We start from the raw sequence: 16,886 nt of genomic DNA, 5'->3' as shown, positions 1-16,886 counted from the left end.
AGCTGAGAATCTGGCCCTCTGAGCTGTTGCCGAGATGGGAAATGGAAACTAAAGAACAAACCACATCATGTTCCTGAGGTTGCTTTTGGGGGGGGAGAGAGAAATACAACCAAATCCCGTTGAAACTATAGCACAGAATATGCTGTGTAGACCGTCACTCTCTGAATCCTCCGAGAGAATATGCATCAGATGAAGCAGTTTCTATTGTGAACTGAGCATAAAGGGATACTTCCTCAGGGTAACCCTGCAAGCTGTGAGTGCTTCTAGAGTTATTTCTGCTAAGAGGGCTCCTCTTGTGTGGTTCATGAGACGCTGGGCTGTTGGACTGAAAAATGAAGCTACCAGGACTAGGGATGTAGAAGAATTTTGGACTGTTTGTTCCCTGAAGCTATAGGTTCCATGGATTTCAGACTGCAGAGTGTCTCCAATGGGGCCTGTCAGAAACCCTTTATGGAGCAGTCCATGCTGGGGTGGGGTGGGGTGGGGTATAACCCTTTGGGAAGGTGTATCCCATTTCCGGAGTAGGAACTGAGCCGAGGTGAAAGTTTCACAAGTGCTGCCACTAGTGCAGAGTCTGACATCCTTCACCTTAACCTACAGGTACAAAAGCCTGTTGTCAGACGCCCGTGTGCATGAGCTGCAACTCCACAATGTCATCCTGTGCACGTGCTCCGCTGCCTCTGCCAGCAGCCTTGTGGACAACCTGAACGTCAAGCAGATCCTCATTGATGAGTGCGCCATGTCCACTGAGCCAGAGACCCTCATACCCCTGGTCAGCTACGGGAAGGCAGAAAAGGTGAGTCCCTCCCAGTGGTAAGTCATTAGGGCGCTGTCAGTTGCCCCTGGAATTACTCCCTGCTCAGAGGATCTCTCCATTGGCTCTGCACTCGCTCTAGATCAGTGGTTCTCAAACTAGGGCTGCCGCTTGTTCAGGGAAAGCCCCTGGCGGGCCGGGCCGGTTTGTTTACCTGCCGCATCCGCAGGTTCGGCCTATCACAGCTCCCACTGGCCGCAGTTCGCCGCTCCAGGCCAATGGGGGCTGCAGGAAGTGGCGGCCAGCATGTCCCTTGGCCCGCGCTGCTTCCTGCAGTCCCCGTTGGCCGAGAACGGCAAACCGCGGTCACTGGGAGCTGTGATCAGCCGAACCTGTGGATGCGGCAGGTAAACAAACCGGCACGGCCTGCCAGGGGCTTTCCCTGAACAAGCGGCGGCCCTAGTTTGAGAACCACTGCTCTAGACCGTACCTCGCTACTCATTGAAGTTTGCAGTCGTATTTCAAGGCTGTCCCGGATGGCCCCTGTGGTGATGCATGCACTCTTGTGGTGTCTCCTCCTCGTGTTCGGCAGCGTGGAGCACCAAGCAGGAGCCCTGGGATGCTGGGTGTTCTGCCCCACTATAAATCACCCTTTTAACTTGCAAGTGAGGCTCAATTCCAGTCAAACTGTGTGATGCATCCCAGGCTCAGAGGTGTACATTGTACATCTGCATTCACACCCCTCTGCATAAACACACCTACCCAAATACATCATGCACACACACGTCAATATATTGTATAAACACCCACACTTTATGGGGGTCTATTATGATGGTGACAACTGCAGTATAAAACTGGTCCGTATGCACTCTAGCTAATTCCTTGACCTAAGGATCTCCTCTCAGCCCCACAAGTGCAATCTTTTAAACCTGCTAAATCCATATTTTGGCTTGACTCTCCTAAAAGCACATTTGGAGCTGGAGAGAGAAGTAGATGGAAGATGTGAATGCTATTTTGGCCTTCTCTGGAAGCATTTGTCACTGCAACCAGAAAACGTGCTGGCCTGGATAGACCATCTCAATGTGATGAGATGTGCTGTGGTTGTCATATTGACCCACGTGGCCCTGGCCCTGAAGTTCGAGAAGATAATGGAGATTCTGGCAGGCTTTTGCTCAGTAAAGTGTCTTAACACCTAGCCTGTAAACTAGGGACTGTGTTCTTTGGTGGGACCCTGATCCTGGATTGGGGTTCGTAGGTGCTGCCCGAATAGAAATAAATAGTAGTAATGTATGTGCCTTCACACACACTTCTCCTCCAAGTTAACTGGAAGGAGTGGGGTGGGAGAGGCAGAGAACCGGAGCCTATGTGTTCATGCCATGTATTCCAGGTTGTTTTGCTTGGGGACCATAAACAGTTGCGGCCTGTGGTCCACAATGATTTCTGCAAGAGCCTTGGCATGGAGATGTCCCTCTTTGAACGCTACCGGGACCAAGCCCAGATGCTGGACACGCAGTACCGCATGGTAGGAGTCCCGTGGTGGTCTTTCTCCTGCCCCCCGCCATAGGAAATGCTGTTGGCTTGCTCCAGCCCGTTGGGATGCGGATATTCTGCTGTAACATCTCCTCTGCCCGGGATGCTCCTCTGTTAATCCAGAGTCTGCCCTGAGTATTTACCTTTAGGGGAGCCTTCCTAGATATTGTTTTAGTCAGGACAGGCTACTCTCCACTGCAGAAGAACTTTCTGAAAATGGGTTTCTCAGCTTCCCTAGTACGTTGGCCACCTCTTCACTAGTTCTTCTCGCCTCTTAGATCGCCAGCTGACAAAGGGCAGGTACAGGGTCACAGGGGGTTGCTGATCTGTTTAGTTTAACCCTTTAGTCAATCTGACTGGCATATTGTTAGCCAGTAAATACACATTCCTATCACTGATACCCTCCTCCATACTCCTATTTGTTACCTACACCCACAGGTTGTCTTGTCATAAATTAGACTTTAATTTCTTGCATCTGAAGAAGTGAGGTTTTTCCCCACGAAAGCTTATGCCCAAATAAATCTGTTAGTCTTTAAGGTGCCACCAGACTCCTTGTTGTTCTTATGGAAAGACAGTCCCTGTCTCAATGTGCCTAGTACAATTGGGCCCTGATCCTGACTCAGGCCTTCGGGTGCTGTCACAATACAAATAATTCATAGGTCCTAATGCTGGAAAGGACCATTGTGATAATCGAATCCGACCTCCTGGATAATGCGGGCTCTGAGATGGCTCTGAATTCATTAATTAGCAATAGCCACCTTCAAAGGGTTAAATACTGGAGGAATTGCTGCCTTATAGAATGCACAAGTGTTGATCTCGCTGACCCAGGCAAAACGGCAGTCACTGCACTGCTTGAGCGGGCGCTGCCTTCTGGGTTAACTGTCAGAAGAGCTTTTCTGTAAAGCATTGGGCATATTCTAAATAGCAGATGGGCAAAATGTTGGTTGGCTTCTGATTTTGCCCATGCAATTGATTGATATGGGAATACACAACTCAAGGGGCTGGGCACCCAGTTGTCACGTGCCCAGAATGCGTATCTACACACCTGCTCTCTTGTCCATATCTATCTGTATACAGGTGACACTGAATTGCTTGTCCTTTCCATAGGGGGCAGCATTTTGGAGGCTATTAAGAATGGCTATGTGGCCGGTTGTATGAAGAGATATGGCTTGAGAAATTGGTGGTAGACAGCCTGCTTAAAGAGGTACTGTGGGACCCGGAGCTGTCACTTTTGTTACTCACCCAAGGTTCTCTCCTTTTGATCTGTCAGCAAAAGGACATCTGCAGGTTCCCATCCCAGGAATTTTACAAGAGCAAGCTGACGACCTGCCCTGAGCTTAAACGCCCTACCAGCGCACTCGAACACAGATGCAAAAGCGGCTGTGCAATCATCTTCGGGCACATAGAGGGGAAGGAGCAGAGTCTGATGGTCTCCACCGAGGAGGGGAACGAGAATTCCAGGGCTAACCTGGAAGAAGTGGAACAGGTGGTGAGTAGCCAGCAGGACATTTTTTGCTGGCAGACGGTGAGGGTGGAGTAAGGCAGCACTTGGACTTACAGACATATTGTTCGGCATCTGGTATTGTTTGCTTGCTGGGTGGGTCCCATTTAATAGTTATCCAGCCTGAAATGCTCTTCAGCCCATCAGCTGCAAACATTGACGGTGTTCAGTCTATGCAACCCAGCTGCCATTTTGTCATTGAAAGGAGTTGCTAAGAGACGCATAAGATCTAAACATGAATAAGGTCAATGCATCCATTGAAACAGCCCGGCCCTCTCTGTGTCCTCTTCACGAGCTGCTTTTTGTCTTGGACCCACATTCAGTCTGCCAGGGAGTCTCATGCTTCTTGCCAGCCACCCCTGTTTTCCGCACCGCGGACAAGCTCTGGCCCCACCTTCCTGTGTGCTAGAGACAGTCTTGGTATCAATCAGCCATTCGTGAAATACCACAGGGCGTCCCGGTGAGCTGCAGAAGCAGGTTTCTGTGCATGGAGCGTATCTTGCTAGGGAAGGACGGACTCGCGTGGTAACGGGAGAGTGAGGGTTAGGACTCAGCTGGGGGGAAGGATAGGGCTGGTCCTGTCTCCCCGTCCCTCAGGCTGCTCCCCTATTCCCTCTGTCTATCAAGTCCCTGATACGGCCAGACTACCACTACCTCTTAGCCATGCTCTCTTCCCTGGTGGCTGGCAGCAGCAGAGGGAGTACTGAGAGTAGATGAGTCTTCCCTGCCCTCGGTGACCGGTTGGTGTCCATGGGGCCCTGGTGGAGGTACTGGAGCTGACAGGAGCTCATGGGGAATCTCATGGACTGTCCCAGGCAGCCCCTGGCATTCACTTATTTTCACACGTCCAGTGAGAGGCCCAGGCCCAGGCTTGGTCTGGCTAGTGGGGCTGGACCACGTTGTTCAGGAAAGCCCGGCATACAGCACTATTTGGTGAGCACGAGCCAGTGCACACGCTGGTCATGGGGAAAGCATTAGTGGTGTTAACAACTGCTGCCTTTAAACGCTGCTGTAGCCAGCACAGCTCTGGTCTGCCTTGGACGGGGCAGCGTTGGTCAGGGCTTGCTGAAATATCCAGCCCTAGTTCAAAGATGTATGGTCCTGTTGATGTCGCAGCCAGCAAGGGCTCTCTGCAGTGTGTCAGTGTGAAGCCCTCGCTCACCCTTAGTTAATGTGGCTACCAGCACAAAACCAAGATGTGATCGTCCTGCATCTATTTTTTTTTTTTTTCTTTTTAATTGTCTTGGGTCTGGGTTGACACAGTGATGTCAGCAAGGAGTTGTGCTATGCCTCGCTGAGCCCTCGGAGACCCATGGGTAGGGCCGGGAAAACCAGGCTGAGTTTCCTTGCTTTAACGTTCAAATCTCTGGCTTTGCTGCCCAAGATTAGCTCGACACCAGTCTCTTCCTCCACCCCCTTGGTCTCTGCGCCTTGTGGACGGAGATTGGGGAGAGGCTGGGATGAGCGGTGCAACCACATACCAGAACAATGTTGGTGAAAGGGGCCATGTGGACAAGAAGCCAGAGTGCATCACTGAGTGGGGTATCAACGGGATGGCATAAAGCTGGAGGGAACCTCGTGTCTTCTCTTCCTCCTTTCTTACCAGTCTGAAGCCGGAGGGACCTGTTCTCTCTCCCTCCACAGTGATTCCACCGATGTGTGGAATGAAGGAAAAGGCTGTTTTCCCCCACCCCAAACGAGCAAGAGCTCACGTTGTGTCCCCCCCTCAGGTGAGGATAGCAAAGCAGCTGACCCTGGATGGCACCATCAAGCCAGTGAGTGTTGCCATCCTGAGCCCGTACAATGCCCAGGTGTCGGAGATCAACAAACGTCTCACCCAGGAGGGTATCCGCGGGATGACCGTTTGCACCATCATGAAAAGTCAAGGTAAGGTCCATAGGGAACGGCAGAGTTCTCTATTTCAGCTGGTGTGAAGTAAGGTCATTACCCTTCTCCACCCTCCTGTGGGGTACAGCACCTTGTCACACAGAATCACCAAATCTCATGGGTCACGGCTTGCTTCAGCCGCCGGGAGAGACCCCACGGAGCTGGCTTTCTGGGCGATTCTTGGTCTCAATCTGCAGCGAGGGGAGCCCTTGAAATACCTATATAAAGAAATCCTCCAAATCTTTGTGTCTCAGAAAACCAGCCACGTGGATGGAGCGCAATTGTTGAACATAAGTGAAGAAGTTAAATGTGAATGACGCTTGGAGGGGAGGTCGGGGTTGCTAAAGTGAGCATTCTTCATAGAGCCAGGGTCTGCAGTAAGGCAGCTGCTCTCGTAAAAATGACGATGGGATACAGTAATGGCTCCAAATGCTGTAGGAACACAGCTGTAAACTGCGATAGTCTAGACTCTTGCTGTAGAGGAATGGATATTATTCCAGTAGGGAAGCGTAACTGGACACTTTCTGGCTGAATGCCTTTAACTTCACCATCAATAAAACTGGTGCAATTCCTTCTCTCTAGGGAGTGAATGGAAGTACGTGATCCTGACCACTGTACGCTCCTGCTCTCGATCGGATATTGATAGGAAACCCACCAAAAGCTGGCAGAAGAAGTACCTGGGATTTGTTATTGACCCAAACCAGGTCAATGTAGCCATCACTCGGGCTCAAGAGGGGCTCTGCATTATAGGTGAGTCTCCTGGGAAGGTGCATGAAGCTAGGGTGGGAGAAGAAACGCTGTAAAAGGAAGTGGGGATCCGAACTTAAAGGCAAAAGAAGATGGTCTGTCTTCGTTTTTCTATCCTTTACAATGTCAATAATTTTGAAGTTCGAGTGGCTGGGAACCAACCCATGTATTGGAACTACCCTTCAGAGTGGAGAGCAGTGATCATATGCGTCACTCGCATGTTGTTAACATACATTCAGAGTGTATTGCTTTATTTCTCTGTTGTTTTAATCATATTCTTTCTTTGCATGCTGGATCTCTAGTCCAGCAGAATTTGACCTGTTGGTATTTCTCTGTTGATCACGTGGACAGGATATGTTTACGGTTATGTGGCAATGGTTGGGCCCTGGCTGGGGACTTTGGGGCTGAAGGAAATGTCCCCCGGGTTATCCAGCAGTTTGGCTTTTTTCTCTAGGCCCAGAGGTTACAGACAGGTCCACCAAGTGTTCTGTGGAAACAGATTAGCCTTTTCTGCTCACTGTTGTTTTTCCCTTCTACCAACAGGAAACCGTTATCTCCTAGAATCCAACCCTTTGTGGAGAAGACTGCTGGAGCATTACAAACGGATGGGTTGCAGCACTTTGGCTCACGACATTCGGGTCAGAAAGAAGTCAGCCCTTCACTGATGTGAATGGATCACAACTGGATAAACCAGTCCCTGTCTGAAATGTTTGATGGGTACATTGGGGAACAATGCTGTGTTCAGGCCTCTTTTCTACCCGTCAGACATTAACCAGTCACCAAAAGGCACCAGGGATTGGCAAGCTGCACTTTCCTTGCATGTTGACCACTTACCTTAAGCTTTTTTTAATGAAAAGGCAACCTTGGATCAAGACTTTCAGCATTTGCAAACCAAAAAGCTTTGGAAGTTGAGGGTGCAGGGGGAGATTGTGCTGTTTTGTGGAAGCCAAGAGATCCTCAGTGGAATTCCCATCCTGACTTTTTGTGACAGCAGCTATTCTCTGGGGACCAAGTGGATATTTCCACTTCATCAGGAGGTGAAGGATGGTGTGTGATGGACCTACAGCTGAGCTGTAGGATCAAGGCTGCTGAGTGCTACCACTAATTCTGAAACCAAGGCCAGGAAACAACTAAGGCGATCTCATTTCTCAAAGCAGAAAAAACAATCTGTTTTATTTTAAATGAAGGAAGAAACTGGGAGAAAACCAAAAAAAAAAATTCTTGGCCTTTAAGAATTGGTAAATCTCACTTAGCCAAGGCCAAGTATTTTTATAAATAGACCTATTGACTCTTAGTGCAAAAGAGGTTGTGGTGACCAGTATAAAGCAAATGAAAACTGTGGGGGACAAGCTCTACCAGCAGATTTTGACATTGCAAAGATATTTTTAAGCTGCCCACCTAGTTTTACTTGAAAATGTTTCCTCGTGTAAAGAATGTTTCCTCTTTTTTTTTTTTTTTTAAAAGCTGCTTCTAACTTATTGACTTTTAACTCAGTGAACTTTGCTTTGCAATCAAAGGCCCATACTTTTGGCCATGTGATATGTATGTGTATATATTTTTAAAATAGCCAAATTGCTGTGAACTGGGAGGTGTAAATCACTAGAGAACAGGACACTGACAGGAACAGGAATTATTTTTCCCAATAATTCAGTTCTGATCATGCCTGCGTAGTGGCAGAACGGTGCTCAGCGCTGAGCCTTGTTAAGCTGGAGCGGCTTACGTAGGCCTGGTATTTCTGGGGGACAGCACCTTTATCTCATTATTCCAGTTCTGACTATACGTGTGCCTGCCTCAGCGCTCCCTGAGACCAAACACATGGACACCTGTAGATGTCCGTGTAAGACTGATCCAAGCTGCCATTACAATATTTTTATTTTTTTTTTAATCAAATGAAAACAAGGTGGGCCAAGTGCCGTCCCTGGTGTAACTACTGACCTTTGTGACTTCAACAAGAGTTATAGCCGGGATGAATGAATGCTGTGTTTGCAGGGCTCCTTTCCCAATGTGAAGGAATGTGCAATAAGAAAACCTGAACACCCAGCATGTAATGTCCTACTCCATTTCCGTGGGCCTTCCTGTTCGGTTTGAGTCATGTGCAGCCATGGAAAGGACCCAACCTGTGCAGAAGGTTCTCATTCCTCGACTTCTTGTTTTGAAACTGCTTGTTTGCCCTCCATGTAATAGACCTGGTTTCTGGTGAAAGAACACACACGTCTGCTAGTACTGCAGCATATGGGTCCAAGTCCCATGTCTGAGGAAAGAATGTAGACGGCTTCCTCATTATTTCTAAGGGGCACTGGATAAAGGCTGGTCATAGAATCTGAGGCCAGAAGGGATCACCAGCTCATCCAGACTGACCTCTTGTGTATCACAGGCCACTGCACACTAAGCCCAACCACCAAAGTTTTTCAGCCCTCAAGAGACTAAACTATTATGTGCCACAGGCAGAGAACGGGTGAGTTCTTAGGCCTGACAGTTGTCCCACATTGAAGCCTCTTATCTCAAGGATTCCAGATGGGCCTTGTTTTTGCAAACCAATTGTTTTTACGGCTCCAGAATAAACTCTGGACAGAGATCGCTTTGTGGACTCGTGAAACAAATGGTGAAAGCCCGTATGGGAATCCTTAAGTTAAACACTTCAGTATGGTGCACATATCCCAGCAGAGAGAACATTGTATTGCTAACACACTCATCGTGGTCCCTTTAAGCCCAGTGGGCCTTATTCTCCTCCCTCTAGTATACATCCAGAGTTTCTCCGTGGAAAGAATGCAGGTTACACAAGTGTACAACAGATCTAAATGGGAGGAGAATCAGATGCACTGTAGGGGCTTAGTTTGATACTGCTGAGCATTATTTAGCCGTGTTACCTTGGCATGTACCATTTTCCACTTGTTTGTATTTAAAAAAACACAATACCCCCCGCCCCACCAAACTACTACATCTTGTGAGGTAAAGTCTAGAGTGAAGTACTTTGTTCAGTCACTGTTCTCTTACAAGGCAACAGATCAGCATCCTCCCGGAAACTTACTCTGAAAGAGATCCGTCTCCTAGCTTGTGTTCGAAAATGCTGCCCTGTGGCCTACCAGCTACAGTGAGATCGCAGCTCAGACTGCTGGGTTGCATTGATTTTGTAAATAGGTAGTTGCATAATTGATCATGTAGCCTCTGTAGCCAGGGGTTAGTAGGAAGGGCAATGAGTGTAACGTTTTGTAGAGACTATTCCTGATAACTGAATACTGCGTTAGGGATATTGTGCTTCTGGATATACAGAATCAGAGAAGTTCATATGGAAAAGACTCATTGAATGTAGTCCAGCTTCTGAGGCATAGATTTGAATCAGTTATTTATGATGGAAGGATTTTTACATAAAACTATTGACATAAAGACAAACCTTTTTTATTGGGGGGGGGGGGTGGAGGAAAAAAGCCCCCACTATAATTCCAGTGGCATGTGTCTGGAACGATGGTGTGGGGTTTGTCGGCCACATCACAAGCGCCACATCTTAGAGTTTGATTAAAAACAAGGCTTGTGAATGGTAAAATAGGAGATCAGAATGGTTTCCTAGGGAGATGCTGTGAGTGGGAAATATCCTGTCATCATAAACATCAGGAGTTGAACTCCAGCTGGTGCTGACCATAGGTGCATGCCCAAAGAACAGCACAATGGCTGCAGTTTGGGCGGAAAGGTGTCCATCCCAGTCCTGAAACCCCTGAAAAGTCATGCACAGCCCACTATGCCGTGCGTCTGACAGCAGTCCTGGCGGGGTGGGTATGGGCTGCAGCTAAGAGGTTGGAGTACAATCTAAGCACAGCACCCTCACCACCCCCACTCCATACAGCTTGTTCTTTCTGCAGGATTGGGGTGAGGGGCTGTCTTTGGGTTCTCAGCCAGAAGACAAACACGTGTGAAAATTGCCTTTGTGGTACATGTCCATTCATACTGGAGAGTAGCATCGCTTTCCCCACCACTGCCTAGACTTTGACCCTATGAGTTCACGAAAGGTGATCTGCATGTAGAGTAAACAGTGTCTCGGGCTTCAGTCTGCCTGATGGTTGTGATTTTAGCACTCGCCCGTGGGTCTGCTCCTGCTCGCAGTAAAACCAATAGAAAAATCCTCCGTAGGAATAGAGGTGGGCCCGTGGTGCTGTTCCTGAGGAGCCGTTCAGCTGTGTAGAATATGATCCACTGCAATAAATCAGTTTTTAAATGGAAATAAAATGTTACGGGTTGTGAAATGCAAATTAAGGAACCTTAAATGGGACAGGTTTTTTATCTTGTGTGTGTGTCTGTACCATGTGACTTGTAACAGATTTGGAACAACATTTTGGATACAAATATTTTTATCTGCGGCTAATGGTTTTTAAATAAGAACCTCAACATTCTTGTTTCATATTTAAGCCATAATTGTAAAGGTGATTGAATTTATTAAATGAAAAATGTTTATTTATGGGAATGAAGTGTGTGTGTGTCCATGCGTGAGTCGAATCTGTGCTATATTTAATTGAAAGGATTCTACCGAACTGAATCTGGACAGAAAACAGATGGGAAAAGAGGAAGTTAGCATTAACCCCAAACAGAAGAAACTGTTTTACAGAGGTTGATCCCTGGAGATTTTGCCCTCTCCTGTTTTAAGTCAAAAAAGGATCTTTTCATGCACTATAGAGCATTCCCATGGGACGGGAAATGAGAGGGCAACTACATGGCAGAGGCTGGTGGAAGGAACCTGGGGATGGAGACTGGGCAGTGGTGAGCGATCATGGGGATTGGGATTCAGGTGAGTATGTGCGTGTAAAAAGAGCACTGTTGCTGTGACAAGGGGCAATGAGGAAAGGACACAAGGAGTCGGGGGTAGGGGGAAGGGCAATGAAAAGTGAGGACATTGTGTGGGAAGAAGGCACTGGGTCGGCTGTTGATTTGTAGGAAGGCACCGGACAGTGGATAAACTTGCCCTAAATTGTTTTGTGTCAGACAGAATGTGGTCATCTTTTACCCACTGCTATAGTCTGCTTAGCTTACTCACTACAAGGGGTAGCTGGCCTTCACTGGCAACGGATGGCACGAAGGGTGGGTGGAGGCATAAGGGGTGGTGGTGACTATTAAACTGTGTTGTTTTCAGCCCATAAAGATGTATATGAGGCACTTTGTACAATTACAATTTAAGACAGAACAAGCTCAATTTTTATGCAAAAACCTTTAAAAATACATTTTAAATTTTACTTATTCAACTTCTTTGAATGGATAAAATTAGAAAATTCTTGTCTGCTGCTTCATCCGTCAGGGTTCGCACGTGGTGCTCTCCATGTCTTCATCAGGGTAAGGTTTTGTCTTCAATGTGATGGTATCACGCCACTGTTCATAGACGAGTGTGTAAACCTCTGCCCTTTTAACTGTGAATCTGTATGATCTGTCAGACAGCAGGTTCCGGATTTCACACATGTTGGACGTGACCGGCATTATTCCACACTGGATCCTCTCTTGCTGGGTTCGGGGCTCCAGTAGCTTAAACCTGAGTTCATACTGTTCAGGGTGTGACTGTTGACTTGTGATAAACCACTTGAGGCTCACCCAGTCCTCATGTGCCACCGATTCCTTTCGATCAAACATCACTGGCATCTTGGTACTCAGAACAAGCCTAATGTGTGGGATTTTGGTAGCCCCAACATCCGACACCAGACGATGCTTGACATACAGCCGTCCAGGCACTAGCATGGCAAGGAAATTATCCATCAGCTCAGACAGATTTGACAGCTTTTGCTTGACCAGGTCCCACCTGGCGAGGAATGTTACCATGTCATAGGTCTCCAGGAAGTGGACCAGCTCCTCCCGCCCCTGTTCCAATTGTTCTAACAGGTCAGTTAAGAGCAACAGCTGGATTTTGGTTTGGACTGTTCCAACCTTCTTCATCCTCTGGAATCTCCAGAGGTCAATCAGCTGGAACATAGTGGTGGGCAGCATGAGGTGGTTCTGATCTCCCAGTGCCAAATGTTTGGGCAGAATTTCAATGTAATAAGAGCACTTTTTCAGAAGCTCAATTCGCTTATGGTGGCGTTTCAGCAGGTGGAGACTCAAGTCAGAGTGCAGGAACTCGAGCACAATGTTCTTCCTCTCCGTGTACATCTTCCAGGTTTCATTCTCCTGGTCCTCCTCTTCGTTGTACAAAATACTCTGCAGATTGTTTTCTATCTCATTCAAATACACATCCATGGTTCCAAAACTCATAGTTGCTGTGCAGGAAAGCAACAATAACATCATTTAAGAACCAAAGGAAAAGCAGTCAACATGGAGCATACCATGATGGTGACTGCTGTTTCCTTATACTTCTTTAACATTAATTATAAATTATCTTAGAAATTAGAGATGGGATAAGAACTGTTAGACTCAATCAGGCTCCCTGCCAATGCAAGAACATTTCTTTCTAACATTATGATTTTGAGTGCTTTGTTTAGTCTAGTCCTAAATATCCCAATCAACTGGGCTCCTGCTATTTCCCTTGAGAGACTATATCTTAGTTTAATAGATAAGAACAGCCATATGGGGTCAGACCAGTGGTCCATTTAGCCCAATATCCTGTCTTCTGACAGTGGCCAATGCCAGATGCTTCAGAGAGAATGAGCAGGACAATTAGCGAGTGATCCATCCCCTGTTGTCCACACCTAGCTTCTAGCAATCAGGGTCTAGGGACTCTCTCAGAGCGTGGGGTTGCGTCCCTGACCATCTTGGCTAATAGCCATTGATGGACCTATCTTCCATGAACTCATCTAATTGTTTTGGGGTTTTTTTTTTAACCCCACCATAGCTTTGGCCTTCACAACATCCTCTGGCAAAGAGTTCTATAGGTTGACTGTGTGTTGTGTGAAGAAATACTTCCTTTGGTTTGTTTTAAACCTGCTGCCTATTAATGTCAATAGGTGACCCCTGATTCTTGTGTTATGTGAAGGGGTAAATAACTGATCCTGATACTCACATTTTCCCCTTATCTCATTAGTTCTAATGAGACCCCTTTATACCACCCTAAGTTCTCTCTTTCTCCATTCTTGCTGGTCATTCACATCTCTTATAGCTGCAGATGTCTACATCCCTCCCTTAGTTTGCTTAGCCAAGCAATACACACATTCAGGTCTTAGGCTTTCCTTTAGGCAGCTGCAGGATCTTGGCTTCAAATCAGCGTGGCTACTGATCTTTAAAAGACCTCCAATCTATCAGTATCTTTCTGGGAGTGCAGTGGCCTGAACTGAATGGGATGGTCCCAGTGCTAGCTCACCAGAGTTGTAAGGAGAGGAACTCTCATGTGTCCTTTCTGCTTGACAGTGCAACCCATTACTAAACGTAAACATTTTGAATGACCAAGTCTTCTCCCCACCTTTTGTTTAGTTTACATTAATTCATTCTGAACCATTATATATTCATTTGCATGTGGATGAAACGTGTAATTCCATAAGCGTTTCACCGTAACAACATGACACACAACACGTGGAGAACAATGGTGAACGAAGTAATGGTTAATCAGTCAGAAAAGAGACAAGGGAAATGGCCCTTTATAACTCCACATCTGCCCTGTCTCCTTCGTTGTATCTGTTTCCTACAATGACCAAGGCCAGGGTCGTGTTTGATACCACCGCTGAGCCAATGTAGCCATGGAAGACCTACCTGTATTCTCTTTTAGTTGGGGTATCTATGGCTTAGGTATCAAAAACAGAATTGTCAGCTAAATTCCGGTTCTTGAATCTTTACTGACCGTGATAATGACTGAACCAGAATGCAGCTTGTTTTGGATGCCAGCGTGAAGCTCATATTTAGACTTGAAAACTGAACATAGTTGATATGGAAGACCAAGAAAATGTGCAATGTTAAGCTGTCGCTTCAATACCCCGAAGAGGGAGCTAGTGCCACACACGGAGAATAGTTCTCAAGGAGCTATCTGACAGCCATGGCATTAGCGAGTTGTATTTTATAAAGTGTTTACAGTCCATAATTCTGAAATTTTACTCTTCCTCCTCACGTTTTCTGACAAGACCGTGTTACCTAGTCAGTAGAACAGCACCAATCTGTGCCCCATTATCCCCATTTATATAATGTGGTTGGTAATACTTAACTTCATGGGGCATTAGATTATGAGGTATAATTAAATTTGTGACGTGCTTTCAGTTTTTGGATTATAGAAGTGCAAAAGTGTCACTTATTTCTCAGGGTGAGTGAGTGACTATCTTTTATTGAACCAGCTTCTACAGGCGAGAGACAAGTTTTTGAGCTTTCAGCGTGTACCTTTCGCAGACCTGAAGAAGAGCTTTGTGTAGATGGAAAGCTTCTCTTTCTCACCTGTAGAAGTTGGTCCAATAAAAAATATTCCCACATCCACCTTGTGTCTCTGATATCCTGGGACCAACACTCCATGTACTTATTTCAATGATAATCCCTTCATTCCCAGGGATACTTTTTCAAGGATATTGTCAATTCAAACATGTCCTGAATTTTTTAAACTTTATTCTTTCCACCAGAACAATGCAGGAAAACAAGGTAAAGCCAAAAATTTGACACAGATCAGCCCCAGGGCACCACAGTATAAAATGTAATCTAGAGCTAGCTGTTTATTGGGCCCAAAACTTTAGATGATGTAAAAACGAGCTCTCACGAAGCTAAATCCAACAGAAATGTTTCTATAATTATTTCTGCATTCCATTGGACAGAGATGCTTTTAAAACACCTGCGTGGCTTTATGGAGGAGTGAGGATCTAGCTCAGGGGTAGGCAACCTGTGGCACACATGCCGAAGGCGGCACGCGAGCTGATTTTCAGTGGCACTTACACTGCCCGGGTCTTGGCCACTGGTCCGAGGGGCTCTGCATTTTAGTTTAATTTTAAATGAAGCGTCTTAAATGTTTAAAAAATCTTATTTACTTTACATACAACAATAGTTTAGTTCTATATTATAGACTTATAGAAAGAGACCTTCTAAAAACGTTAAATGTATGACTGGCACGCGAAACCTTACATTAGAGTGACTAAATGAAGACTCGGCACAGCACTTCTGAAAGGTGCCGACCCCTGATCTAGCTGCATGCAACAATTGCAGGAATTAGGGCCTAAAAAAAATGAAAGCAGGGAAGATGCTGAAAGTGAAACTGACTATACCTGACAGTGAAATTGGCTTATGCCTTGCAGTTTGTTCAGAGAAAGGCAAATGAGGCAGCGGGCTGAGGGAGAAGTGAATTTAGATTTTAACAATGGGTTCAGCGTTAGTAACTGAGGCTGATGTAAATTGTTGGGAGTGAGGTGCCTAATTCCCTGAGGAGCCTTGGACAATCCCAGCCAGCAGGCCTAAGGGGGCAGTCTAGGGAGAGCCCGGTCTCAGGGTCGGGTAGTGCTGAACTGTAGCTGCTTTTGTGTTTTCTGTTGTACCCTAGAAAGAAGTAATTGTTCCTCCTCATGGGCATGACAGTGCAGGGCCCAGTCTGACCCTGATGCAACACCCTCACTCTGGGGGTAGCTGATGCTCCAGCCGAAGGGAAGGCGAGGGGCTGGAAGGGAGGCAGCTGGGGTGCCCTGCTAATGGCAGTGAGGGGATCTGGGGCTTGCCCCCCGCTGGCTGGGGAGTGCCAGGCCTCCTTGGCTTCCACCCTTTGTGCCCAGAGCAGGGAGGCACAGAGAAGGGACTCCCCCCCCCCCCCCACTGCCTTGGGGGGCTCGCCCGAGCCTCTGTGCTGGCTCCTGGGAGGGGGTGTCCACCCACTCCTCTCTGCCTGCCATCCACCCCGGGGAGTCCTCCCCTCTCCACGCCCCTCCCCTGGGAAATCCCCCCTTCCTGCACCCTTCCTCCCTTCAGGGGTCCCCCCTTCCTGCCCCTCCCCTGGGAATTCCCCCCTTCCTGCACCCTCCCTTCAGGGGTCCCCTCTTCCTGCCCCTCCCCCCTTTTCCTGCACCATCCTCTCAGGTGTCCCTCCTCCATGCCCCTCCCCCGGCCCCCCTTTCTGCCCCCGGGTCCCCTCTGGCTGGTTGCCCGCGGGGGCGGGGGGGCTCCTGACCTGTGGCCGAGCCGGGCGGCGTGTCCCGGGGCAGCTCCCCGCCGCCCCCTCTCCTGGGCCGGGCTGCCCTGGCTCCGGCCAGCCCCAGGCAGCTGCCATGGGAACCCATTGTTCGTGCAGCCCCCCCCCCCCGGGTTCTGGGGCCCGCCCCGTCTGCCCCCCGCGGGCAGGGCAGGGCTGGGGGGGTTCGAGTGAGGGGGGCCTGGACAGTGGGGGGGGGTAAATGGGCGAGGGGCGGGGAGAGGCACAGGGAAGTCAGGGGGTGGGGGAATGGGGGAAGCAGAGGCAGAGAAGGGGGGCTGGGCAGGGCTGTGGGGGTGGGGGCCGGGGAGAGGCACAGGTAAGGCTGGGGGAAGGGGGCTGGGGAGGTGGGAGAGGCACAGCCAGGGCTGGGGAGGTCTGTGGGGGGCTGGGAGAAGCAGAGAAGGGGGGCGGTGGGGGCCGGGGAG

The 16,886-nt window shown here is 48.2% G+C and overlaps 2 protein-coding genes across 2 annotated transcripts in view; one reads left to right on the top strand and one right to left on the bottom strand.

The window, feature by feature from the left end:
- The window catches only part of HELZ2 (helicase with zinc finger 2), a 48,053-nt gene extending 37,333 nt beyond the window's left edge, over window positions 1-10,720 (top strand). Inside the window, exons 15-20 of the mRNA XM_034787316.1 lie at window positions 601-796; window positions 2,142-2,276; window positions 3,555-3,773; window positions 5,516-5,672; window positions 6,255-6,422; window positions 6,963-10,720. Of these exons, the coding sequence (XP_034643207.1) occupies window positions 601-796; window positions 2,142-2,276; window positions 3,555-3,773; window positions 5,516-5,672; window positions 6,255-6,422; window positions 6,963-7,084 (997 nt within the window). The 3' untranslated portion in view covers window positions 7,085-10,720. The remainder of the gene's footprint in view (window positions 1-600; window positions 797-2,141; window positions 2,277-3,554; window positions 3,774-5,515; window positions 5,673-6,254; window positions 6,423-6,962) is intronic.
- Window positions 10,721-11,677: 957 nt separating this feature from the next.
- Window positions 11,678-16,546, bottom strand: FNDC11 (fibronectin type III domain containing 11). Its single transcript, XM_034787897.1, has 2 exons — window positions 16,438-16,546; window positions 11,678-12,643 (listed from the first exon to the last, which is right to left on the bottom strand). Exons 1-2 carry the CDS (start codon window positions 16,544-16,546, stop codon window positions 11,694-11,696), a joined length of 1,059 nt encoding a protein of 352 aa, XP_034643788.1. The 3' UTR covers window positions 11,678-11,693.
- Between the last annotated feature and the right edge of the window lie 340 nt (window positions 16,547-16,886).

This window comes from Trachemys scripta, chromosome 12, assembly GCF_013100865.1.
Source record: "Trachemys scripta elegans isolate TJP31775 chromosome 12, CAS_Tse_1.0, whole genome shotgun sequence".
Lineage (NCBI taxonomy): Eukaryota > Metazoa > Chordata > Testudines > Emydidae > Trachemys > Trachemys scripta.
This window is presented reverse-complemented; position numbering and strand designations above follow the sequence as displayed.